General features: G+C 40.9%; 1 protein-coding gene across 2 annotated transcripts; it reads left to right on the top strand.

The window, feature by feature from the left end:
- The first annotated feature begins 114 nt into the window (after positions 1-114).
- foxk1 (forkhead box K1) lies at positions 115-24,641 on the top strand. 2 transcript variants are annotated; one of them, XM_037535424.1, is made up of 10 exons: positions 115-515; positions 5,849-6,046; positions 13,259-13,415; positions 13,543-13,689; positions 16,414-16,607; positions 16,779-16,784; positions 17,049-17,215; positions 19,311-19,568; positions 19,675-19,896; positions 21,253-24,641. In XM_037535424.1, exons 1-10 carry the CDS (start codon positions 115-117, stop codon positions 21,450-21,452), a joined length of 1,950 nt encoding a protein of 649 aa, XP_037391321.1. In that variant the 3' UTR covers positions 21,453-24,641. The 2 variants fall into 2 exon arrangements, with proteins under 2 accessions (XP_037391321.1, XP_017558678.1); XM_017703189.2 differs by lacking the exon at positions 16,779-16,784 and having other exon boundaries at positions 21,253-21,452.
- The last annotated feature ends 2,743 nt before the right edge of the window (positions 24,642-27,384 follow it).

Genomic DNA, 27,384 nt, shown 5'->3' with positions numbered 1-27,384 from the left:
CGCGTATTGGCGCTCACCATCTCCATGTTGTGACTAGCACCAACAGCAACAGAGCGAAGCCTGCCAGCGCTCTGCCACCGCGTTAAAAAACTCCCGTTGAAATTTGCAAGAAAGATGGCCGATTTTGGGGACGACACCGGGGCCAGAGCCCTGTTAGCCCTGAAGTCTGCGCCGTGTAGCCCGGTCAGAGTCGCGGTTCCCCCGGCCTACACGCTGCCGTCGAGCGCGCCCGGGGTCGCGGCCGTTGCGCTGAGTCCTCCGCCGCAGGCCCTCGCCCGCCTGGAAGGCCGGGACTTCGAGTTCGTCATGCGCCAGAGGACCGTGACCGTGGGCCGCAACTCCTCGCACGGCTCGGTGGACGTCAACATGGGCCACTCCAGCTTCATATCGAGACGGCACCTCCAGATAACCTTCGAGGAGCCCAACTTCTACTTGCGCTGTCTCGGCAAGAACGGCGTGTTTGTGGACGGTGTTTTCCAGAGGAGAGGCGCTCCTCCGATTCAGTTGCCGAGAGAGTGAGTTGAGCTGCTGCAGCGCAGGTTAAGCGTGTCGGCTGCTAAACGCGTTAGCTAGCTAGCAGGTCGGCTAACCTAGCTGTCCTGCTGTGAAGTGTGCGAGGCAGTGAGTCTGTAACGTCCACAAACGTGACGTGACGACTCTCCGAGTTACATGTGGTTAGATTTCACGTCATGTTTGTGGCCTGTAAGCTCGCTTATCTTGAGATGTTGACGCTAACTCCCTTATTCCTGTCGCGTTTGCCTTAAAGTGCTGTTTAAAGTCTTCTCTCTGCTCGCCTGACGAGCCTTTCTGCTCCAATACGCCCAGCGAACCCTCGAGCCCTTCAGGGCTGTAATTTACCCTAACTAGGGGTAGTTCGTGGACTGCTGTGCAAACGTAACTGTAGTTCTTGTGTACGTTTAAAGGCTGAACGTCTAACCTTAGAGAAAAACTGTTATTATGACTCAAATTAAAGGGCAGACTCGAGAGATAGGGGCCCAGCCGTTACCTTCCTAATGCCCTACACAGCAGGCTTAAAGATAGCCAGCTACGTTAGCTGGTTAAGCTAGCTAGTTAAGCCTCGCATGGGCCGGATTAAAAGCCGATTTGTTTAAGATGTTATTTTCTTGACTGCTGCAGCTTCAACATGTTGTGAAACGCTCACTAAAGATCGTGGCGCGTACTCAAATAAGCGTTCACCAGAGGTCGATATGCGCCCAAAACCAAAACATGATTAGTAAGCGCAAACGCTGCGTACTTTGTCAACAAGGCTGTGAGGGGTGTGTAGTGCTCTGATTGGAGTCTGCAGCAGAGGTCCACCTCAGCACGGTGTGGTTAGACAAGCCCCATAGACATGACACCTTTCTGGAGTGGCCTAACCACTTATGGGCTTTAGAAAACAAACCTAGTAAAGGCAGAATGGGAGCAATAACGCAGTCACACATGCTGCACCTGTGGCTAACACACCGTAGACCCAGAGAAAGAAGCTTGCTTTGCATGTGGTTTTGACTCTTTTGTGCAAAAGCTGTTTTTCAAAGCCAAAGACGCATCATCTTTTTTTTTTTTAACTGCATTGTGATTTGGCACTGCAGTGAAAATTAGGTGTAATCTTTGCAAAACAGCATTTCATACAATAGGTCAGCGCCAGTAAGAAGTCTTCTGATACAGAATCGAGCCAGGGCGGGTTTATTTATACAGCACATTTCATACGCAAAGCCAGTTCAGTGTACTTTACATAAATAACGCCCAAAAAATGGCAGATGGAAATTAAAGTGCATAAATACCTAAAAATAATATTAAAAATCAGTAAAAATAATTAAGCACACTAGACCATATTACTGAAGTCTTTTCTAGTAGTGTTAGTGAGGAAGATCACCTGTTTAAATCAGTCCATGCTGTAACATTGCTAGCATTTAACCTCCAGTAGAGTTTTTTTAATCCTAGGAAAACAGTGATAATAGAGTATTTACACCCTCTGAGTGAGAAAAATCAGAGTAACTGCCTTTTACTGGATGAACAGCAGCCGTCACCAGGTTATACTTTGAAGTAATCCAAAAAAGCCTCAGAAGAGTTAATGAATCACTGGGATAACAATGTTAGCGTTTTAAAATCCAAATTTCGTCCTGCCAGGAAAGATTTTAGGATTAGAGATGGCATGATACTGATATTTGATCCTAAAGTATCTGCCGATACGGCTACAACTTGATATTTCTTCGTTACAAACTACTGAGCTTTAAAATGAGCAGTTTTTTACTAAAACCCTTCACTCATGATGATCGTCTAGAATTAGGCAGTCATGCTGAAACAACTCAAACACTCTACTTACTCACAGGAAGAAACACACAGCTAACAACATAACATCATACAGTGCGTCTGCCTGCTATTTTAGGGTAGATTTGCTGAAGGACTGTGTTGTGTTTACTCTTTTTTTGTTTGTTTGTTTTACTCCTATATCCATTCATTTCTGCTGATGTACATGTAATCAGGTCAGAGGCAGCTCTACTCAGGATCTGAATTCTAATAAGAGGCTTCACCACACTGTGAGTTGTTTGACTTTGAAAAAGATGCTCGTATTGGGGTGAAGAAGTGTTCGTCTTGCGTGCACTTAAATTTAGAATTTCACAGCACAGCCGGAGGCGTCATTCAACACATGCTTGATTCTGTGTGCTTTGGATATAAATGTACTGAACAGCAGTTAAAGCAGAGATTAATGCCTGTGGTAAATGTACCAGTGCAGCACTGTGAAAGAGATGGTGTCCCAGTCTAGCTGATGGGCATTTCTGATGGCAGACAAGTAAGTCAAAACAGTGGATGAACTTGCATGGTCTGAAAAGGACAGTTCATACATTGTGATTGTCATACCAAGTTTACTTACTATGTTATTATTATGAATGTATCACAATATAGCTTGGTAGAAATGTGGTGCATATATGTAACAGAAATCTAAATTTAATGCAACTGTCTTGAACTGCGCATATATATACACACACACACACAAGATACCTCTATATTAAATACTGTGTTAGTGTTCTGACTGTCTTTCAGTAGAAATACTGTGATGGTGGTTATACATTGTGATTCTTCCATTTTTGCACTGTACAACGGCACAACAGTCACCACTCATTTATGGAATTGTACTTTTTTAATTATCGTAATACGTTGATCTAAATTACTCTTGCAGTTTCAGCTGGCTAACCAGATGTTCTGATTGAACACAAACATAAAGTGGAATGAGTGTTGAACTGAAATACTCTCTGACAGATGCCTTTAATAGCTTTTGGCATGTTCCGTCTGCTTTATCAGTGCAGGGAACAGATCATGGAGGTTGCGATTTCTGTTCCAACAGACGGCTATGAAAACATGGTCTGACAGACTCGACCCGTGTTGGGTGCATGCCAGCAGGCCCTTCAAAACAACTGTACTGTGCACACTGCAGCATTAAATGTGGCTTTCTGGTCCAGTAGTTTTCTAAATAAGCCATTGGAAGTGGTGCAGATTTCTCACTTTTCCTGCTCAGTTTTGTTGGTGAGGGGGATGTTGGGGATGGGGGTACTCTGTGCAGTTCAAGACATTCTTAGCTTTTACTTTTCTTTCTTTTATGCCTTAATGAAGCAGCTCAGACCAGGGCTGTCAGGATATGAGAGTTCTTTTGACTTTTACACTGATATAATTGCAGTGGTTAATACCAAACAATGCTAAGGAAAAAGTTATACCCTTACGATCGAAACACACATTGCTTGTTGGATTGAACACTGAAAAATGTTCAGATTTTTACAAGTTAACGAATGTCCCTGAATTTCTAATTGTTTCTTTTTTACATCAGTACAGAACTCGTTGCATTATTAACCAAATCAAAGGCAGAACTAGATTATTTAGAAATTAAAACTGAGCCATAGACAAACACCTGTCACATGGTAAAGTGTAAAGAAAATATAAATACAAAATGTTAATTCTACAGTTATGAAGTCCCATATCATGACTACAAAATACTACATCTCTGTTTTTGTCTTTTAAAACTCTTCACCTGTATTATTTATTAAGGCTAATGACCATGCTTTTGGCCCACCCGAGTCAAATTAGCATGCACTATTTAATTCGCCGGTAGACTTATTAAATTCGCCTGTGGTAGCTTATTTAAATCACAAAAAAGTAGGAATATGTATGTACACCTTTGTTTAATTGTTCAACACTGGCTCAGAACAGCTTTTATTAAACTTGTCAAAACGTGTACGTTTGCAAGGATGTGCTTTGCTTGAGCTTTTAAAAGCAGTGCTGGACATCAACTATGTACTTATGCCTTTACAACATCTAATTCAGATCGTCAGCAGTCATTGCCATTTTCTGAACGCTCTACATGTGCGTCAAGAGCCTTTAGCAATTTTTTAAAAACCATGTGAAAACCACATTAGAGTAAAATCAGAGTAAAAAAATAGAATAAAATCTGAGCATGTCTGTCTATGAAAGTCAGAGGATCATGTGTAAAGTTGTTTTATGCATTGCATTGTTTGTCATCAGAAACCAGAAATCTGTCCTTTGGTTTGCCTGTTGGTGGGTATGAAGAGGAATATGAAACACAGGCTTAAATTATAGCCAGTATGGTGTCCATAGGACCAGTGCTGTTTTCTGCAGAGTGGTATTTAGGGTAAATGCTGGCTTTCTCAGATGTTTAGGAAATATGTACTCTCTTGTCCATTCAGAACTCAACACCATGTATTGATTTACCTTTTCTAGAGCCTCCAGAGTTTCTTGAGGTGTGACCAACATGGACTGTTAACACCATACGCAGAGCTTAAGACAGTGATAGCTCAGAAGATTGTTTAGAGCGTAATGGGACTTTCTGAAGGGCAGCATGTGACCTGTGACGTGACAAAAACATGGATACATAGCTTGACATTTGTTCTTCCTGTATTCCAAGACAAGATATGACTGCAGAGGTTTTGATCTTGGGAGCTCCTGAGTGGCACAGCCATCAAAGTGTTGACCCTGTCTCTGAGAGACAATTTGCAGCGATGCTCCAGCAATCCGTGGTTGCGATTCTAAGACCGCGTAAGTGGCCTTCCTCTCTCTGGGTGGATGGCCCTCCCTCTGCCGCCTTCAATTGGCGCAATGCTAGTCAGTGCGAGTATCTGCTAGCTATGTAACAGAATTGCCAGTTATCATTCTCCTCCAAGCGTGCTGAGCTGTTCAGTGAAGTGTTGGCAGCAAGATGTGGTGGCACAGAGGAAGCATGTGCTAGCCTTCACCTTGGTAGTGTCATTGGAGACCTAACTATTGGGGAAATTGGTGGCATCTAAATTTGAATAAAAGCTTGATTTTGTGAAAGAAAGACGGTCATCTTGATTCTTTATTAAAGGTGGTTTTATATAAACAACTTCGGGAAGCACATGAGTTTTAGTGCTTTTTCAAATGGTCCTTTAGTTATGCAGGTAGTTCAGTCACTGTTATGCTGTCTGTTTTTTATTTGAGCTCTGAGTTTTATCTTAATAATAGCTGTGAGTCTATATGTGTTGTTGTAAACATGCATTAAGCCAGTTTCTCATGCATGGATTAAGTGTAGTGTTGGACTAAATTGCAATGTCATTCATGATTCACAATTGAAAAACCTTTGTAGTTTAGGCTTGGGTCTAATCTGGGCTGGGAAACTGACCCATTGCGGCATATATTGTGCACGTTGTAAACCACCATAAAAGGTGTGAGAGGATCAAAATATGTGGATTTGGTTATTCGGGAGATTATGTACGTGATCAAAATTACTTCTAGTTACACAGACAAAGCTCATTTATTCCATTTTTTTTTTTAAAAACTAGAAATAATTGTGAGTTTAATGACATTTCGTTGTTTCTCTTGCCAGGTGCACGTTTCGTTTTCCCAGTACAGCAATAAAGATTCAGTTTACTGCGCTGTACCTCAAGGAGACATTGAAAGAGGAGGCTCCCATTTCCCCTGTGAGACCCCTCTACCCACAGATTTCTCCATTGAAAATCAACATTCCTGAAAATGACTTCAGAAGTATGATGAGCCCCCTGCCTTCACCAACAGGAACCATCAGGTATGAATGAACTTGAGCATTAACCAGGGTTAGACTTGCCATTTGTTGGTTTACTTATAAAGCAGAATAGACTTGTGGTCGCTAATGTTTTCTGAACGTGAAGTCTAATCTACTCCTTGCACTGTATATGTACAGTATAGTGGCCAATTGCCAGAGCATAAGGGCAGTGCAAATTCATGATTTTCATTCTCTACAACTTGGGCAGATCGTCTGAGATTGCATTAATAAAGGCAGATATTGCACCATTCAGTGTGCACGTAATTTGTTTAATATAGCATTTTTAATATTTATGTACATGATGATGTGGTCGCGGTAGTCTCATATTTATCAGCTGATCTGTTGGTGTGTGTTATCTCAGAATGGTGCATTTCAGATATAGATGTCAATGATTAAATTGCATTTTTTTGTACATATGGATTATCTGGCTGATTAGTGGAATGTAAATGCATTTGTAATCTCTGTCTAATCTCTCAAACATAAACAATTATTGTAGCACTTCATTCAGTTCATTCATAGTTAATTTTTGTACACATTGGGCCTCATTTATCAACCGTCCTTGGAAGAAATTTCTTCTTAAAACCCACTTGTGCAGTTTTCTGACATTCACCAGTGTTTTCTTATTTGGGGTCTGTTCTTGGGTAAGATCAGAATCTACACACACTCAAGACCTCAAGAGCAGGAAGGTTCAAACTCTTCTGCCGTTTGAAACATAAATCTGAGTTTTTCTTGGGACCATTCTCGAACATTTAAGACACGCTTATAAAAAATATTGGTGGGCAGTGATATTGGAAGCATATTGATATTGGCAAGTAATAATAAACACATTACTAGTATTCAGACAGATGTTTAGATTTGACCATTATTTTAGACCAATATATGATGCCTTAGTTATTATACACCAGAAGAACAGAATGCTTGGCTGATGTTAAAGTACTGTGCTTAGCTTTTTAGTGCTTTGATGATTCTCTGCAAGTAAATCTCAGCATTTCCCACTGGAAAACAAATCTGGGGGGGGGGGACACCATGGGGGGAATTTCTTGGAATGGTGGGATATCCAAACTCCGAATATAGCATATGTTTATATATTCGAATGTTCAAGTAAGGCATCAATAAGTATATGTTGAGCCTTGTAATGTTTTTATTTTGAGATGCTGAGTACCTCATAGACTTGTCTAAAGTGAAGGTTCAAGTTGTGGAAATGACCACAAGGAAGAAAAGTGACGCTTTGCATCACTGGCACTGTGTGCCCTTGTTTGTTCATAACAATGTAAAATATTTTCTTTTTGATCTTAAAACAGAATGAAATGGAAATCGGATGTTGTTAAAATGGAACAAAATATAGCTGGGTGGTCATTGGTTTATTTTTTTTGCGAGAGGGCTCCTATGTGCTACCTTTTGTGTTCCCAATCTGCATTTTATTAATGTTTGTGCCGGCTTTGGCAGATTTGTATATGAAAAATATTGGATATCAGCTTCTGCCCTCTATTCCCATAGATGTGCATCCCTATAATAGATGTATTTTCAAAATAAGGCATTTGTGTTTAAAATGTGCTTTCTTTTGGGGGTCATTAATTTTTGATGCAAGCAGATTGTGACTTGAAGGGCTTTTTTAGTTGTTAGACTTCACATGGAGAAGGAAGTGACTCTGCAATAAATGTACTGTTGTTTCTCCACGTGTTTGCAGTGTTTAGTTTACCCATGAGAGTGTGCAGAAGGGAAGTCTGCCCCCGGCGGCCCCTCTGCGGCCCTACACTGCGTGTGGCTGTGAATGTGAGCGGCCCATGTGTGCGTGCGTTCCATATATGGCATGCGCTGAGCTCTGAGCTCTCTGATTGGTGGGATGGAAAGTGTTGTGGTTTGGTGTTTTGAGCCACGGATAGTTTCCTTTTTCTGAGGGCTCCTACTAGCCCCCTACCCTCCCCTTCTTGGCCAGCTCCTACACCCAAAACAAACAGCATGCATGCTCACTGTCCTTCCTGAATCCTCTTCCACCTCCCTCGGGCCAGAGCGAAGCTTTGCTTTTATTCAGCCTGTCTAACTAGTTTTCCACTGCTGAGCATGTGCTTTTCAGTGTTTTTCCTGCTTGAGACGTGCTTGTAGGGTTAGGGTTTTTCACGGACAGTGGGGAGAGTAGGAACGCTTCCTGGACCTTTTGCCTGTTGGACAAACAGCAGATGTGCTGAAGGCTTCAAATTCCACACTCGTAGACATGTGCAAGTCATCTCATGAATAGTACAAGCTGGTTTTGAACAGCTTCCATTTGCAGTGAAGTCGTTAACTTGTAATCCCTCCTTTTGTACATATTTGCGTTTTCTCTATTAATTTGGGACTCTTTCTTCCAGTCAATGTTGTTTTTGAGCAGTTAAATTTCATGCATGATGTATTTGGCTGTTCACAGTATCTGTACTTGGAACTAAATATTTGGAGTAAATTACTCTGTGATTTTGTTCTATTGAACGAGTTAATAATTAAACCATTATAATGGTCTCCTTTGTAAATCATTAGTTGAAATGACCTTTTGGAACTCTGCAGTTATTGAACCTTACCTTATAGTACCTTACCTTACCTTTATAGTAGCCTGCATGCAGTATAAATAATATTGCAATAAGAATGATGCTACTATGAAAAGGCCCAGAGCTCCATTTAGTGAGGTGCATGTGCTGTGAATGGCTGTATGATTCTCCCACACAGGGGTCATTTGGGGAACTTCCTCAAATGACTCAGATTGAGCGCTTTCTCAGCAGAATCAGGACTTTGTATATTTATTTGCTGTTGGTTTACTTTAACGTTTCCCCCCTCCTTTTGGCAGTTTGTGCTACCTGTCAAATCTTTGGACATGCCTGTGTGACTGTCTTAAGTGTAGCCTAACAGGCCTACGCTGGAAATATAGTCCACTGATCGGTTAACCGTGTGGTAAAGGGCTAAATCGGTTTTTCTTCTGGCCATTTTGAGATGGGCCCTAACAATGAAGCAGACACAGGAGCAAACGCTGTGATTGTGTCTGAGTTGGAGCATAATCTTTGTCAAATAAAATGCATGATAAAAGTGAAATTTGGTCAGATTTGCGGTGATAATCTATAATTTGGCAATGAAGCTGTAATGGAAACTGTAATTAACTTTATATGTCACACAGACATTTTTTTCTGAAGCCATTGTGTCTGTGGCTGCTGACCCAGATGCTTTTTTTTTTTTTTTTTTGTCTGTTTTTGCCTGATGTACAAGAGCTGAGACATGCCAGTGTTTCCCCCAAGACCTGAAGCTGTTTTGCCTGATTTCTGAAACCTGACACTGTGGTCTGAGGACTGTAGAATGGGCATATCTGCACCACCCCCCCAACCTTTTTTTACTCAGGTTTTATGCACATAGTGTAGTGTGTTTTTATACTTTTATCATTTTAAAATCACAATATATTGCTAAGTATCATGGTATCTTGCACTATAGTGAATTGTAACCTCTGTAAAATGATGCAATTTAAAATGAGTATTGTATCACCAAGTTCTTGCCAACACATAGCCCCCATGTTAAATTCATCAATGACCGTGCATTAAAAGAAACCTATTCAATCTAGAGTGTCCAAACTTTTGACTGTTACCGTAGATATGTGCAATGTCAAGTGTTATTCTACTGTAGCATATTTTTCATAGTAGATGTGAGTAAAAGGTTGTTTATTTTTGCCCAGAGTCTTTGTAAGAGGCTATTACAATTAGGGCCAGTTGTTATGAAAGTGCTGCCTCAGGTCTGGACTTCAACCCCCCATGCTGGCTGTGCCCTCCTCCAGACAATAGACTTCCCCTTGGAGCTCTGCTCTCCACCCACAGCCAACAATAGCTGCAGCAGCACAACAACTCAGACCCTGCACTCCATTACAATCTGCTGCTCTCAGGATAACAGCCATAAAATAATGGAGGGGGGTCTTTTTTTTTACCAGAGGGAAGTGGATTAAGAGCATACGTTACAACCAGTGAAGTTGGGATGTTGTGTAAAACATAAATAAAAACAGAATACGATGATTTGCAAATCCTTTTCAACCTATATTCAATTGAATACACTACAAAGACAAGATATTTAATGTTCAAACAGATAAACTTTATTGTTTTTTGCAAATATTCACTCATTTTGAATTTGATGCCTGTAACACGTTCCAAAGAAGTTGGGACAGACGGCCAATGACTGGAAAAGTTGAGGAAAGTTGAGGCTCAAAAAACACCTGTTTGGAACATTCCAGGTTAATTGGAAACAGGTGTCACGATTGGGTATAAGGGGAGCATCCCTGAAAGGCTCAGTTGTTCACAAGCAAGAATGGGGTGAGGTTCACCACTTTGTGAACAACTGCATGAGCAAATAGTCAAGAGCAATTGCAAGGAATTTAGGGATTTCATCATCTACAGTCCATAATATCATCAAAAGATTCAGAGAATCTGGAGAAATCTCTGCAAGTAAGCAGCAAGGCAGAAAACCAACACTGAATGCCCGTGACCTTCGATCCCTCAGGCGGCACTGCATTAAAAACTGACATCATTCTGTAACGGATATTCCCACATGGGCTCAGGAACACTTCAGAAAACCACTGTCAGTGAACACAGTTCATCGCTCCATCTACAAGTGCAAGTGAAAACTCTGCCATGCAAAGTGAAAGCCATATATCAACAATACCCAGAAACGCCGCCGGCTTCTCTGGGCCCGAGCTCATCTGACGCAAAGTGGAAAAGTGTCCTGTGGTCTGACGAGTCCACATTTCAAATTGTTTTTGGAAATCATGGACGTTGTGTCCTCCGGGCCAAAGAGGAATAGGACTGTCCGGATTGTTATCAGCACAAAGCTCAAAAGCCAGCATCTCTGATGGTGTGGGGGTGTGTTAGTGCCCATGGCATGGGTAACTTGCACATGAAGGGCAAAATACGACAACGGAGACCCCGGACTGTTGAGCAACTGAAGTTGTATATCAAGCAAGAATGGGAAAGAATTCCGCCTACAAAGCTTCAACAATCAGTGTCCTGAGTTCCCAAACGCTTATTGAGTGCTGTTAACAGGAAAGGTGATGTAACAGTGGTAAACACGCCCCTGTCCCATCTTCTTTGGAACGTGTTGCAGGCATCAAATTCAAAATGAGTGAATATTTGCAAAAAACAAAGTTTATCCGTTTGAACATGAAATATCTTGTCTTTGTAGTGTATTCAATTGAATATAGGTTGAAAAGGATTTGCAAATCATCGTATTCTGTTTTTATTTATGTTTTACACAACGTCCCAACTTCATTGGAATTGGGGTTGATAAGCACACTGTGATGGAAACTGTTACAGAATCTCTGGAGTGAGTTAAGAGTTAAATGATTTGCTCACAGATCCAATAGCAGTGGTAAGAGGAAGGGCAGGGACAGGCAAATGGCTTGAGCTGGAACCCCTCCATTTCTGAGAGTGGAGTCTACTGCTTTGTTCACAACACGAGTACATTTGCCTTATGGAGAAATCGCTTAACTGTTGACCGTGAACAGCAGTCTGAAGATAGTATCTGGCAGGATGTCTCTAGATCCCGCTGTTCTCCTGAGCCGAGATCAAAATGTTGGTCTCAAACACTTGGAGAATGTTGTTCCAGGAGGCCCTGTTACCAGTTGGTTTATAAAATCCTACAATTTTAATGGTTGCAGAGACATATACTGGCCACTTGAGCACTTCTTTCATGAATGCCAGTTATTAAAAAGACATAAATTACCCTTTAGAATGTTCTTGTAGATAAAATAATGTTTTCACTGATGCAACGCAAGATCTGTGGGATGTCTGAATGGAAAATATGCCTGGAATACCTCGAACTGGATATAACTGCTTAACATCTAATTGGTTTTGGGTTGTTTATAGCCTTTGGCCAATATTTGATGCCAGCTGGGTGGTGCATTAGCTTATGTTTTGAGATGAGCAAGCAGGCTTGGCAAAGAAGTGCAAAAAGCTCAGTTTTTTAACCTTTTGATGAATTAGAGGCATTTTTCATGCAGAATTACTCTCATAACCAAGATAATATATGTTTTATCTCATGTGCTGTCATTCATACTGATAAATGTAATATATCTGAAGTACCATTCCCACATATATTACCATACATATTATATATCAAAACAATTTTTAAAAAATTTACATTATTTTTTTAATCACTGTTTGAAGACAGTATCTTCTGCTTGCATTGTGCAACCTTTGATGATGAATGGACTAATAGAAGTGCCCCAAAATTACTTGGAATAATAGACTGGTTAAAAAATAAAACGCACATAATCGTTGACTTACCTCGGATGTATTCCAAATTTTGTATAATTAATAAAATAAATAAAATTTGTGTAATACAAAGAAAAAAAAAATCACCTGGTGGAACATTTCGCAACTAATTTGGGTTAATTGGCAACAGGTCAGTAACATGATTAGGTATAAAAAGAGCATCCAAGAGAGCAGAGGAGGGGCTCACCACTCTGTAAAAGACTACGTGGCCAAATAGTGCAATAATTCAAGAATAACGTTTCTTAATATAAAATAGCAAAGAACTAATCATCTCCAGTACATAATATCATTTAAAAAATTCAGAGAAATGACAGAAATCTCTGTATGCAAGGGACAGTGCTGAAAACCAATATTGAATGGCTGTGATTTTTGGGCCCTCAGACAGGACCGCATTAATACACGAGTCTGTATTGGAAATTACTGAATGGGCTTAGGAACACTTCTGAAAACCAGTGTCTTTGAACGTGTTTCGCTGCTGCATCCACAAATGCAAGTTTAAAAACTACTATGCAAAGAAGAAAGCATATATTAACAGGATCCAGGAATTCTGCCACAAGCTTATTTTAAATAGACTGAGAAGTTGTGGAAAAGTGTCCTCTGGTCCGATTAATCAAAATTTTAATTGTTTTTAGAAATCTTTGACACTGCATCCTCCATTGTTATTAACGTTAGGTTTGTAGCTAAATTAATCTCGTGCTAGACTAAAGAAACGATATAATCAACTGCATTCTGAATTAGATTTTTTGACAAACTATTTCTTGAACCTACAAGGCAGTTAAAATGTTTTTCTCTTATATAAATGAACCATTTCAAATATGAAAAGTGTTGTTTTAACAGTAGCAAAATGTACACATGAAAGTATCAGCATCAGCATTGGTCTACAGTCTTATCGCTGCAGGGTTCCTACTGTCTGACAACTTTTTTTTTTTCTTTCTTTCTTTCTTCTTCCCAGTGTGCCCAACTCCTGTCCGGCAAGTCCTCGGGGTGCAGGTTCCTCAGGATACCGCTACGGACGCAACATTACCTCAGACCTGCAGCTGGCTGCCGAGTACGCAGCCAAGGCCGTATCAGAGCAGCGCACTGAGCCGTCTGGGGGAGACAGCCCCAAGGTGAGTGTCTAATTTGCTCACTCCAGATCATTTCAGATTCACCTGCTTGAGATCTTTTGTCCTGTAAGCTGTTGAGATTATATTAACAATATATCTTAATGTAAAGACCTGCTTTTTTGTGTTGTAGGATGAGTCCAAGCCCCCGTACTCATACGCACAGCTGATTGTGCAGGCCATATCATCTGCTCAAGACCGACAGCTGACACTAAGTGGCATCTATGCCCACATCACTAAGCATTACCCCTACTACAGGACTGCGGATAAGGGCTGGCAGGTCAGTTTTAGATCTCTCGCGCTCTCTCTCGCGCTCTCTCTCGCGCTCTCTCTCGCGCTCTCTCTCGCGCTCTCTCTCGCGCTCTCTCTCGCGCTCTCTCTCGCGCTCTCTCTCGCGCTCTCTCTCGCGCTCTCTCTCGCGCTCTCTCTCTCTATATCCATCGATTTTCTGAACCACTTCTCCGTCAGGGTCGCGCAGGGGGGTGCTGGAGCCTATCCCAGCAGTCTTGGGCGGAAGGCAGGATACACTCTGGACAGGTCGCCAGTCCATCACAGGGCGCACTATATATATATATATATATAATTTTTGCACTGTATTTCCAAAAGTATTCGCTCACCCATCCAAATCATTGAATTCAGGTGTTCCAATCACTTCCATGGCCACAGGTGTATAAAACCAAGCCCCTAGGCCTGCAGACTGCTTCTACAGACATTAGTGAAAGAATGGGTTGCTCTCAGGAGCTCAGTGAATTCCAGCGTGGTACCGTGATCGGGCACCACCTGTGCAGTCCAGTCATGAAATTTCCTCACTACTAAATATTCCACACTCAACGGTCAGTGGACTATAACAAAGTGGAAGCGACTGGGAACGACAGTAACTCAACCATGAAGTGGTCGGCCAGGTAAAATGACAGAGTGTGGTCAGCAGATGCTGAGGAGCACAGTGCACAGAGGTCGCCAACTTTCTGCAGAGTCAATCGCTACAGACCTCCAAACTTCATGTGGCCTTCAGATTAGCTCAAGAACAGCGTCGAGAGCTTCATGGAATGAGTTTCCATGGCCAAGGAGCTACATCCAAACCTTACATCACCAAGCACAATGCAAAGCGTGCAATGCAGTGGTGTAAACGCCACTGGACTCTAGAGCAGTGGAGACATGTTTTCTGGAGTGACGAATCACACTTCTCTATCTGGCAATCCGATCCGATGACTCTGAGTTTGACGGTTGCCAGGAGAACAGTACTTGTCTGATAAATAAAGACGTGGATGAGCCAGTTTGGTGTGGAAGAACTTGACTGGCCTGCACAGAGTCCTGACCTCAACCTGATAGAACACCCTTAGGATGTATTAGAGCAGAGACTGTGAGCCAGGCCTTCTCGTCCAACGTCAGTGTCTGACCTCACAAATGCGCTTGTGGAAGAACTGTTTGTGGTCAAAAATTCCGATAAACACACTCCTAACCCTTGTGGGAAGCCTTCCCAGAAGAGTTGAAGCTGTTTTAGCTGCAATGGATGGGCTGACATCATATTAAACCCTATGCATTAAGAACGGGATCTCACTCAATTTCATATCCGTGTGAAGGCAGATGAGCGAATACTTTTGTCAACGTAGTGTATATCTGTGTCAAAAAGACGTTTAGATTTGGATGATATTTTAAACTGGTGGTTTATGATGTTTATTGTACTCTGAAAGAGGAGAACGTTAAGGCATTGCTGGGCTAAAATGTCTGCATTTTGCTCGTCTTACTGCATTTGTAACCAATAAATGGTATATTTTTCTGTAGTGCTAATCCAAGTAGATTTATTCCCAATTTCTGAATTTTTAATCGCCATCACTGTCAGCAGATTTATGAAAATATTACGTACCAGTATCATCCCACAATCCCTCTGTTGGTGTATGTCTGTGCTGTTATTATTTGTTCATTAAAATATTTATATATTGTTTATTATTTATTAATGCTTTGTTCCAAAAATACTTGAAATATTGAATAAAATACCTTTTAGACCTCTTTTACTCCCCATTTACACTATATACTGTAACTTAACGCGTCTTGAGCAACAAGACTATATCTGAATTAGGCCAAGCCACATAAAAATGCAAAAACTCTTTTAAAACAGATATAAATACAGTCACTAAGACCGCTTAAGGAGGTGGTCAGAAATGCATTTGAGCCATGTTATAGTAGTGTACCTGTCTCTCTGAGATGCATTTGACAACTAAAACCCCTCACGGCACAACTGAAATTTCTCCCTATGCAGTATGTCACTGGTCACGTGTTCCCATTTCTGCAAGGAAGATGATCATAGAGGATACGCATGGTTCGCCTAAGCTTGAAGAAATGCACGATGGCTTGCACATTTAAAATGTCTTTAGCTTACCTCTGGAAGATGCTAAACGGATAAACATTTGGCTATTGGTTGCTGTGTAATGAGCAGATTTTCATAGTCCATCCCACACAGCAGTCGTATTTCAGTCCGACTAACGGAAGATGCATGTGACTACCAAATGTAAATGTATGTAGCTAAAATCTTAGCAGGATACAATCTGGATACTAGTCACATGAAGTGACCAAGTGTAAACATGAGTGATGCAGCAGCATGACTGCTACAGCTTATATACGATGGCTATTCATGCACAGCATTCGCAAAGCAGAACTGTACAGCAAATTTACATGTTGAAAATCCTCAATGATGCCGACAAGTTCTACAGACATTACAAACAAAAAAGATCATGCCATAACCTTCAACATTTATTTACCCTCAGCAGTTTATTTACACGCACCATACTTTTGAGACATAAACTATCATAAGATTGAATCATGGAGTGGGTTTTCTCTGTTGACTTTTTACATAGTCTGTTAGCTGTAGAGAATGTTTAGAATGTTGAGAACTTATTTTCACTTACAAAATCATGATTTTAATAAAACTAATATACTGAATACTGAAATCACTTTACTGATCATTGGCTTGTGTTGATTGACCTGTCCCACTGTGTGGTGATTGCAGAACTCCATCAGACACAATCTATCCCTGAACCGCTACTTCATCAAAGTGCCACGCTCGCAGGAAGAACCTGGTAAAGGCTCATTTTGGAGAGTGGATCCATCATCCGAGGCCAAGCTGGTGGAGCAGGCCTTCCGCAAGCGCCGGCAACGGGGTGTGTCCTGCTTCCGCACACCCTTCGGTCCGCTCTCCTCCAGGTGAGGCATCTCGCCCCAGTGTGGCCAAACACACCTCCCTGCCCTGCTTTCTTATCTCACACACACACAGACACACACACAGAGACAGCCTTTGTGAGAGAGAAATTGCTCAGTTTATTCTGTTTTCCCTTTTCTTTTCTTCTCTTCCTGCTGGTCTTTTTTGCTTGGCAGAACAAAGTAAGTCCCATCAGTGTAAGCTGGTCATTCCTAAGTGCCATGTTTAAGGCTTTTTTTTAAGGTGTCATGTTGTGCAGCAGTTTCTAATCTGCTGTCTATTGGCCTTCTGCTGAAGTGTGAGTGCACATGTGTGTGTTTGATGTCAGGCTTGGTGAAGCAGGCTGTAGTGGTTTTAGTCTCAGTAAAAGCTTTCAGAGGCGTAGCAGGCTGTGTGTCACAGCACTTATGGAATGTGTCTGATGGGTTTTGTTTTGCTGTTTTTAGGAGTGCACCAGCCTCGCCCACTCACTCAGGCCTCCTCTCACCTCACTCGAGCGGCCTGCAGACCCCTGAGTGCCTGTCTCGAGAGGGCTCGCCTGTGTCCCATGAGCATGAGTTTGGCTCTAAGCTGGCCTCTGTGCCCGAGTACAGATACTCTCAGAGCGCCCCAGGTGAGTCTCACGCAGCCTTTTTTACTGCTGAGTAAATAATACAGGGAAATTACATTATCATTCACATTCAAAAAAGACATGTATTGAAGTTTCACTGATTATCAATGTACACTATTTCCAAAAGTATTTACCCATCCAAATCATTGAATTCAGGTGGTCCAGTCACTGCCATGGCCACAGCTGTATAAAACCAAGCACCTAGTCATGCAGACTGCTTCTACAAACATTAGTGAAAGAATGGGTCGCTCTCAGGAGCTCAGTGAATTCCAGCGTGGTACCGTGATAGGATGCCGCCTGTGCAGCAAGTCCAGTCGTGAAATTTCCTCACTACTAAATATTCCACAGTCAACTGTTAGTGGTATAATAACAAAGTGGAAGTGATTGGGAAGCGACATCAACTCAGCCACGAAGTGGTCGGCCACATAAAATGAAAGCGCAGGGTCAGTGGATGCTAAGGGGCATAATTAGCAGAGGTCACCAACTTTCTCCACAGTCAATCACCTCAGACCTCCAAACTTCATGTGGCCTTCAGATCAGCTCAAGAACAGCGTAGAGAGCTTCATGGAATGGGATTCCATGGCCGAGCAGCTGCATCCAAGCCTTACATCACCAAGTGCAATGCAAAGCGTCGAATACAGTGGTGTAAAGCGCCGCCACTGGACTCCAGAGCAGTGGAGACGTGTTCTCTGGAGTGAAGAATCACGCTTCTCCATCTGGCAATCTGATGAACAAGTCTGGGTTTTGCGGTTGCCAGGAGAACAGCAGTTGTCTGACTGCATTGTGGCAGTATCTGACCTCACAAATGTGCTTCTGGAAGAATGGTCAAAAATTCCCATAAACTCCTAACCCTTGTGGAAAGCATTGCCAGAAGAGTTGAAGCTGTTATAGCTGCAAAGGGTGGGCCGACATCATATTAAACCCTATGGATTAAGAATGGGATCTCACTCAATTTCATATGCACGTGAAGGCAGACAAACAAACACTTTTGGCAAAAAAGTGTATTTGGCTCCTTTAGAAATTTGCTTTTTATAATTTGGCCACACAGTTGTATTTGAATAGTTTACAGCAACCAGTGTTGGTCTAAAGTGTGCTTATGTTTGTAGGCTTAACACTAATAATGATTGGCTATGTAAGACACTGACTTGTAGATGGATTTTTGTACACTGTTTAAGACGCATACAGAGCAGTAGCCATCTCAACTAGGGAGCTGCATGATTATATGAATATGCACCACATACCCATGAGCATGAGTTTGGGGCAGTCATGGGCTGGAGGATAGGGAACCAGCCTCATGACCGGAAGGTCGCCGGTTCGATCCCCAGAGCCGACAGCACATGACTGAGGTGTCCTTGAGCAAGACACCTAACCCCCAACTGCTCCCCTGGCGCTGCGGATTGGGCTGCCCACCGCTCTGGGCAAGTGTGTGCCACTGCCCCCTAGTGTGTGTGTGCTCACTAGAGTCTATGTGGTGTTTCACTTCACGGATGGGTTAAATGCGAAGGCAAAATTTCCCCGTTTTGGGACTAATAAGGGTCACTTAATCTAATCTTATCTATACAGAACACATTGCTTGTGTACTTAATCAGGTGTTTGAATAAGTGTTTGTAATTGAAAAATGAGTTGTGGTTTATTGTAATAGAGGATTTTACTGAAAGCACAATATTGAGCTGCAGAGGATGTTGAGACAAAAACAGCTGTCATTGCTTCTCATGTTAAGTAAAATGGCAAGAGAAACTGTGATCAACATGCAGAAATATTTCTAACAAAAAGATGACCAATTTCTATGATGTCATCATTCTGTAAATGACATTTGACTAAAATACAAAGAACATCATTAAATCACCCAGTCAGTAAGACACAGATCACCTCAGATCACCTGCAGTGATTATTTTTTATTTTAATTGAAGTACAATATAAACTAATTTCTAATTTGGATATTTGAGTATTATTCATTTAACAGTGTGGGTATTCAAAGAGCAACAATTGTCGTATGTCCATCCCTGCTCTCAGTGCACAAATAAATTTACTGCTGTGTATGTATTTGCTGAGTGTGTCTTCAGTTGTGAAAGTTCTTGTGTCTCTCTATGGACCCCAGGCTCCCCTGTGAGTGCCCAGCCCGTGATCATGGCTGTGCCTCCTCAGCCTTCGGCAGGGTTGGCCAAACCTGTGGCCTACATGCCTGCCTCCATCATTAGCTCTCAGCAGCCTATGGCTCAGGCCGTCCACGTAGTGCAGCAGGCCCCGGCGGTCGCCATGGTGCGTGTGGTTACCACCTCCACCAGCTCCCCCAATGGCTACATCTTGGCCAGCACTGCTGCCGCAATGACTGGAGAAGGCTCTGGAGACCACAGAGGTATTGGTTTCAGCAGTTCTAACCAGTTTCAACTCGATAACTGGGAGTAGGATTTATTTACTGCATAAACTTGAGGCAATGTAGTTATCTCTCTTTCTTTATTAAGGCGCTGTGGAAGAGATGGGGGCTCCAACATCCATCCCTGCAGGAAGCAGAGTAATCCAGGCTGTGGGAAGCCACCTGGGCTCAGCCACTAGAGGGCAGCAAAGTTACACAGTTCTGCAGCAGGGCTCCTTGCCAGTGGGCCAGCACCAGCTCCCAATTCAGCCCATCACACAGAACGGCAAGCATACTCTCCCCACGGCCAGTGTCTCGCCCAGTACTTATGGTACGTACATTTATTAAAGGAATAATTTAGTGAAACATCAGTTGCACAATTTTCCTTTACCCAAAATGTAGTGGATCAGATTACAGATGTGGTGTCTATAAATTCCTTTTTTAGTTTTGTCCTGTAGTTAACCACCAAATTAAATCACACAAAATCATCAGACACTTGCCTTAAACCACACAGAGTTATAAAATATTCTCAAATATACTGTTATCTATAAGAATGGACAAAAGTATGTGGCACAATGGGCATCTACCTGGTACTGGTTAACGGAGTTACTGTGGTAACAGCCCACAGTGATGATAAAAGCCTCCCTAAGTATTGTTAATCTGTTGATTTATTTCTTGCAATCCCAAAGCAAGACACTTGTATTCACACTCATAAACATATTGGGGGAATTGAAATCTTACATTTGTAACACAGCGGTTGTAACTAGCGAAGATGAAGTGGTTCTTGAAAAGCGACTGTTGAGCTGTGCTGCTTTAGTGCACTGGGCTACAGTACACCATTGTGTCAGGCTGGTACAAAAGTAGCCTGTCTTATGCTGTACGTTATAGGTCATCCTTGGACGACAGCATCGGGTTTCAGACATCAGACACAATGGTGTTGAGTCTTGTGGAAAGAAACCATAGTGTCTCAGCTGTAGTACAGCTGGACATCAGGTGAAACAGCTTTGGGTGAAATTACCTCGTACAAGAAGGCATCAGACTAAGAGGCCCCAGAAACCACAGCCTCAGACAGTAAAGTTTGACCTTGGCAATGAAGTGTTTTCTTACTAGATTGACAAGTTTTGTGGCAAAATTAAAAATGACAGTCTTCCTTTACTGGATAGGCCCCAATGGATTATCTATAGATGTTCAATTCATTAATAATATTTATGCTATATTGACAGTTGATTCTTGTTAAGGTTAGGGTTAGAGTTCAGTCAGGGTTTAGGGTTATGGTTAATTAAGGTAAATGTAATCGAGATGTAGTAGAATGTAAGTTAAATGCAAGATAAGCATGAAGCATTTACAGTGGGTTGTCCAAACTGCAGTTTTAATTTGTTCTTTTGTTGAATGAGGATTAAGCTTCAACTTGCACGCTATAACTGTTTTCTTCTGCATCCACTTCAGTGTTAATGCCTTCAGTGTTAATCTCAAAGTTCCTAGAAAAAAAGTGTATAAGCACAAAAGTGAAAGTGAAAATTTTAAAAAGTCCCATTTCAACTGTTTCACAGTTATTTTTGACTTGGTTGCCCGAGTAAGAGGATTCTCTTACTGCTGTAGAATTTTACCTTTCTCCTTGAAATTTTATAAGCCGTCATGGCATACTGATTGTAATCTTCTCCCTTTTCTTCTGTTGTGTTTCCATCAGTTCTCACCAACCCTCTTCAGATCTTGGCTGCCCAGGCCTCTACCTCTCCTCCAGTCTTGGTGAACAGGCCCCCCAGCGTGGAGATGGAAGAATCTGGCCCACGGGAACCTGAGGCCAAACGGCTGAAGATGGAGGAGGACAGTGTGGGTTCAGTCCCCCAGCCTGTCATTGTTGCAATGAACCAGGAAGCCAGCGACTGAGTGAGTGGAGGAGCAAATGAAAGAGAAGAACCTTAAAGTGAACCCCACAATAGTGTTAGCCCAAGGTGCCAAGGTTATTGAGGGGAAAATGTTATTGTTCTGTTTTCTTTTTTTTCCTTTTACAAAGAACTTTTCTGTGAGAGAACAAGTCCATCACGGGTAACGTAATCGTATCTCTCGCAAGAGGATCAACAGTGTGTTCTGATATGAGTTAAAAATGCATTATCCTATTAAGCCTTAAAAGCAAATGCTGACATGGTTTTAATTTTGTGGGTTTCTTTAAAGAGGATTGAAAAGGTCCCTCTGAGATATTGGAGAGCATGCATGCGCATGTGCTGCCATGTAGTTCCTCACAAGGTACAGTTGAGTTAGTACTTACTTTGAGTTGGGGTGGGACCAATAACAAAGCAGCTATTTCTATTTGGGAGCACAGGTCTCTCAGAATTGAAGCATTATGTTTTAAGCTCATTGGAAGCTGGGAGTTATCCCAGGTTTCAGTGTCACTTAGCAAGGATTTATTTATCGTTCTTTGTCAACTTGACACCATCTCTACAGAAATTAGATTGTTATAACTAAAGTCACATAAAAAAATGAAAAACAAAACTTAGTACATGAACTTAAAGGCCCCATTTTGTCTAGCTGGAGCTCTTTAACATGGTAGTATAAAGTATTTTTCTATGGAGGGCTATTACCTTGCTTACATAGATGTTATAATGAGGAATGTCTAGCTCGTGTCACTTTTTGGATTGGTCTGTGTATAGTGCAAATTTAAAACGAACTTGATGAATGTATGTACTTTTGTTCATTTGTTATGGTTCGTGGCTCCCTTTTTGACCTAAACACCTGTCAAGAATTTAGAATGTGCTGTCATTAACTTTGAATGTTCTGTTTATAAAAAAAAGAAAAAAAAAGGAATAACCGTATTTTTTTGAAGTGAAATTCTGTATTTAATGTAGCGCAGACACACGTCTATCCATCCTCTGTATGCTTAGCCAGAAGTTCATGTATGGCTGAGATTTGCAGAACCTAATCAGATTTGCATTATTCAGTGATGATTAAGTCACAAGCAAATTGTATATGCTGGAATATTTAACTATTAAGAGGGGCTACTGACAACCAAATCTGTTTATTTCTGTTTCTAAGACCCAGGAATGTAACCTTTTAATATTCACCATCCGAGAGGCAAGTTTTCCACTGTCGTCCAGCTGTGATGATGGTGGGACATACTAAATGAATGTTAAACCTTTTATAAAAGTTCTCAAGACTTTGCAATTGTTCTTTCCACAAAAAGAGCTTATTTTGGTAACATTTGCAAAGTATTAATCAAACTTTATATTTTTATTAACACAACAGAGCAAATATATAGTGTTTGAATCCTTGAAGGTAGTTTTCAAGACAATCACTAACAGGGTGGTTTTTTTGTTTACCACTTTATGGATGCGAAGAAGCACTTCAGGTTGCTTGTAATATTAACAGAGATAGAACAACGTAAAAGACCAAATGCATATCCTCTTCATTAGTGCCTTGGAGGTTTGTAGTAAAGCTTCATGCTCTACTACTTGCTACTTGGAAGTTGGAACACTGAAGGTTTTTTTTTTTCCCTCTTCAGGTTTAGAAAGACAATTTTACACTGTACTTTCTATCAGGTTTAAACTAGAAAGAGTCATACTTCAGTCGGCTCTCAATCCATGCATTGTGATGAAGAAAATAATTAATAAGTAATAAATCACGCTGCCATACGTATTTAATCAGGCTGTGTAAACCTGTCTAAAAGGGGCAAATTTAACACACAAACAATAAATAGACCTACCCACGCAGCATAGAAAGAGGAGAGGAAGATAGTCAAAAATCAAATTTCTAATGTCATTTTTTTTTCTTCTCTTTTTAGCTATTAATGTATTCTGAAATGTTACACGCTGTAGTTAAAATGATGTAATTAGAGATAGATCACACGCTTAAACCACTGAAACTCCATTTTAAGTTTAGTTATTAATTTACCTCAATGTTAAATTCAGCCATTTGACTATAATGGCTAAGCATTAACAGCTGTAATTTAAGTATTCGAGGTGGGAGAGGGGGGATTTTTAAGTTTTTTTAAACCTCTCATGAAAGTAAAAGAGAAATGAAATGAATGAAAAAACAAGCACTTGGTTTGTGGAGTTAAGTTGCATTTCTCTTTAAACCCATTGAATGAACTTTCACTGCCTAAAGATATTTTGCATACATTTTTAACAATCTATAAGTGTCTCAATCAGCGAGTTATAAGGTAAATATAAAGTATTTTTTTCAACTAATCTGATGTATTCGATTTGTGTGCTTTTTGGTGTTTTTTGCATATTAGCTTATGCAAGTGTTTATACACTAAACATTTATAATTTAAAATCAAGTCTAATGAACTGATGCACGTTTTCTTTCACTTCTGTTATTAGTTCTCGCTCTGGGTTTGATCTCTGGCCACTGTTTACAAAGCAGCCTGTGTTAGTCCTTGCTCAGAAGCGTTGTCTTTATAAGCCTTTGTTATAAAGATAGTCATGCGTTCATTAATAATTGTCTGACATTTTCGCACAACCCCATTAGAAGTGGTGAAGGAGCATAGTTTCTTTATTTCTGAAATGCATTTAAAGACCTAAAGAGGAAACGCTGAAACAAAGGCGTGCCCATGTCTCCATCAGCTCTCTGTTCACTAGCAGAGAGAATGATAAACTTGCATTGTATATTTTAATCAGTGTGATCATAAAGGGCCTTTTGTTCTATCGCTGTTCTACGTATTCTGCTGCTGCACAGAACGCCAGCCTACAAGTTGCAGTTTCCTCATGATTGGCTGAAACTAGAAAATATACATGGGCTGAAAAGCAGTTTTGAAAAGGGCCATCGTCTCCTTTCTTTTTTACCTATACTGGTGTTTTGTTGTCTTTTTTTTTTTTTTTTTTTTTTTTTCTCATTCATGTAATTTCATTTGAAACGTTTAACTCTTGCAGTCCTACTTGTCTGTATTGTATTGCCTGGTATTTTGTCTCATTCTGTAGTTTAGATTTGCCTCTCATCTTGATTACATTAAAACTGTTTTAATGTAATGTTTCTCTCTTCACATGTGCAGCTCCATCTGTCCTCTCACTGCCTTGTGGAAAGCTCTAGAAAATGCTGAAAATGTGACGACAGCCTATTAAAAGGTTTGAGCTGTCAACTGCATCCTGTTCAGTCATCATTTCTCCAAGTTAATGGTTTAATAAGTTAAAGGCTTAATGTCAAAATCTGCTCCTGGATATAAATCAAACTTTGTTTGAGGCTTTTGAACAGATGGTTGTCAGATCTGTGTTTTTGCACTCATGGCAGAGTAATTGAGTTCATATCACTGGTCAAATCATTCTGCAAGTTCTCATTATTTGAGTGCTGGCTGATAGTAGATTCCATGTGGTTTTGAAATTTACACTGAGAAAGACGGTAAAATGATAACCGTCTTGCCTCATTTTTCAGAGTGAGCTGAGACCAAACGTCCTAAATTAATAATGTTAAGAGAAACTAAACTTTTATGAGACATCTGGGAGCCCCCAGTCCTCATCAAATCGAACCCTATTAATCTGTTTCTTCTTTGGCATATTTTATTGCCATGCTTAGAACAGTAACATGATGTAACATGATGGGTAGATCACTCAACGTTGTTAATTAAATCACGACACTTGAGTCAGATGTGGCGTAGGTGGTATTTCATTTCAGACGCTCAAATCTCCATCTCCTTCCACAGCCCAAAAAAGATGGGATGTTGTGCAAAATGTAAATAAAAACAAAATGCAATGGTGTGCAAATTGTTTAAATTCTATATTTAATTGAAAACCAAAGACAACTTATTAAATGTTGAAACTGAGAAATATGCCCCTTTTGAATTTGATGCCAGCAGCACATTTCAAAAAAGTTGGGACAGGGCAACAAAAGTGTAATGCTAAAAAATGATGATGAAACATCTCACAAGTAATTAATCAGTAACATGATAATAAAACAGCAACAGACCTGGGGGTTTCATCATCTACAGCACATAATATCATTAAAAGATTCAGAGAATTTGTAGAAATCTCTGTGCAAGGGACAAGGCAGAAAAATGAATCTTCAGGCCTTCAGGCAGCACTGCATAAAACCAGGCATGATTGTGTAGTGGAAATCACTGCATGGGCTCTGCATGGAACACTTCTGAAAACCACTGAGAACAATTAATCTATATATAATATATATACACACACACACACACGCGTGATCCCAAAACACATCCACCTTCTCTGGGCCTGAAATGGACCGAGATGAAGTGGAAAAGTGTTCTAGGGTCCCTGGAATCAAATTTTTCTGGGTTAAAGAGGAGAGGGACCATCCAGATTGTTATCAGTGCACAGTTCAAAAGCTGGCACCCGTGATGGTGTGGGGGTGCATTAGTGCATATGGCATGGATGATCTGTAATCGTGAATATGATATTCAGCTATCAGGCATAACGTTATGACCACCTCCCTGTTTCTATGCTCATTCTCCATTTTATCAGCTCCACTTACTACATAGGTGCAGAACTTTGTAGTTCTATAATGACAGACTGTAGTCCATCTGTTTCTCTGATACTTTGTTAGCCCCCTTTTACCCTGTTCTTCAGTGTTCAGGACCCCTCTGGACCCTCACAGAGCAGGTACTGATGGATCATTCTCAGCACTGCAGTAACACTGACATGGTCATGGTGGGGTGTTAGTGTGTGTTGTGCTGGTACGAGTGGATAACACACAGCAGTGCTGCTGGAGTTTTGTTATAATGTTATGCCTGATCTCCGTATACAAGATTAGGAGCAACGTATGCTGCCTGATAGATGATGTGTTTTTCAGGGAAGGCCTTGCTTCAGCAGGACAATGTCAAACCATGTTCTGCATGTATTACAGCATGGGTCTGGGTGCTAACCTGGCCTGCCTGTACTCCAGACCTGTCATGGACTGATAACATGTGGCACGCTATGAAGCAAAAAATACAACAAAAGACTCCGAACTGTTGAGCAGCTGAAATCCTATATCAAACATGAATAGGAAAACATTTCACTTTCAAAACTACATAAATTGATCTTGTGGACAAAACCAGTCCTGCGTGTTCGTTGATGCGAAACAAATGAGACGAGTAGATCAGACTGAAGTGAAACAAACGAAGTTTTATTACAGAATTCTGGAGAGGTTACAAACAGAGAACATGCATCATGTATCTCCCAAGTAAGCTCTGACCTCCCAATGTGTTCTGACTCCTTTTATACCCTGAAGCTGAATATGTGTGTGCGTATAAGCTAAACCTAAATGCGTACATGTTCCTGTTTAGTGGGTGCAATGGACATATGTATATATGGATGTGAAAACCTCATGTTCTAACGAAAACCTCACGTTTTAACGGTTAAGCGCAGACCTACTTCAGTTTGTGGCCTTGGCCAGTTTCCTGTTGCGTACATCTCTGCATGTTTGTCACAAACTGCCTGTTGTAGCCTGCCCTGCCATGCGAATGTCATAACTCTTTAACGCTAAGCGCGAGTTAATGCCTTCTGATATTAATGCTTAAAAGTGTGCTACTACAAACATTAATGCTTAAATGTATACTACTACAAATATTAATGCTCAAAAGTATTCTACTAAAGATGTAAACATCCACAGTCTCCTCAGTTCCCAGATGCTTACAGAGTGTCGTTAACAGAAGTGATGAACACAGTTGTGCCCGAATCCCAACTTTTTTGGAATGTGCTGCTGGTATCAAACTCAAAATGGGATCGTATTTTTAAAAAAACATTTGATACGTTGTCTTTGTTTTGCTTTCAAGAAAATATAGGGTTTAAATTACTTGCTAATCATTGCATTTTGATCTTTTTTTATATATATATATTTTGCACAGCATCCCAACTTTTTTGGAAACAGGGATGTACAGAATTATTTGATG

Source organism: Pygocentrus nattereri, chromosome 27 (genome assembly GCF_015220715.1).
Source record: "Pygocentrus nattereri isolate fPygNat1 chromosome 27, fPygNat1.pri, whole genome shotgun sequence".
Classification (NCBI taxonomy): Eukaryota; Metazoa; Chordata; class Actinopteri; order Characiformes; family Serrasalmidae; genus Pygocentrus; species Pygocentrus nattereri.
This window is presented reverse-complemented; position numbering and strand designations above follow the sequence as displayed.

Excerpts from the sequence above, each read along its gene's own strand:
- foxk1 (XM_037535424.1), top strand. The coding sequence starts at position 115 with ATGGCCGATTTTGGGGACGACACCGGGGCCAGAGCCCTGTTAGCCCTG. Across the intron at positions 19,569-19,674 it reads AGGCTCTGGAGACCACAGAG|GCGCTGTGGAAGAGATGGGG; the intron begins GTATTGGTTTCA and ends TTCTTTATTAAG. Across the intron at positions 19,897-21,252 it reads TGTCTCGCCCAGTACTTATG|TTCTCACCAACCCTCTTCAG; the intron begins GTACGTACATTT and ends TGTTTCCATCAG.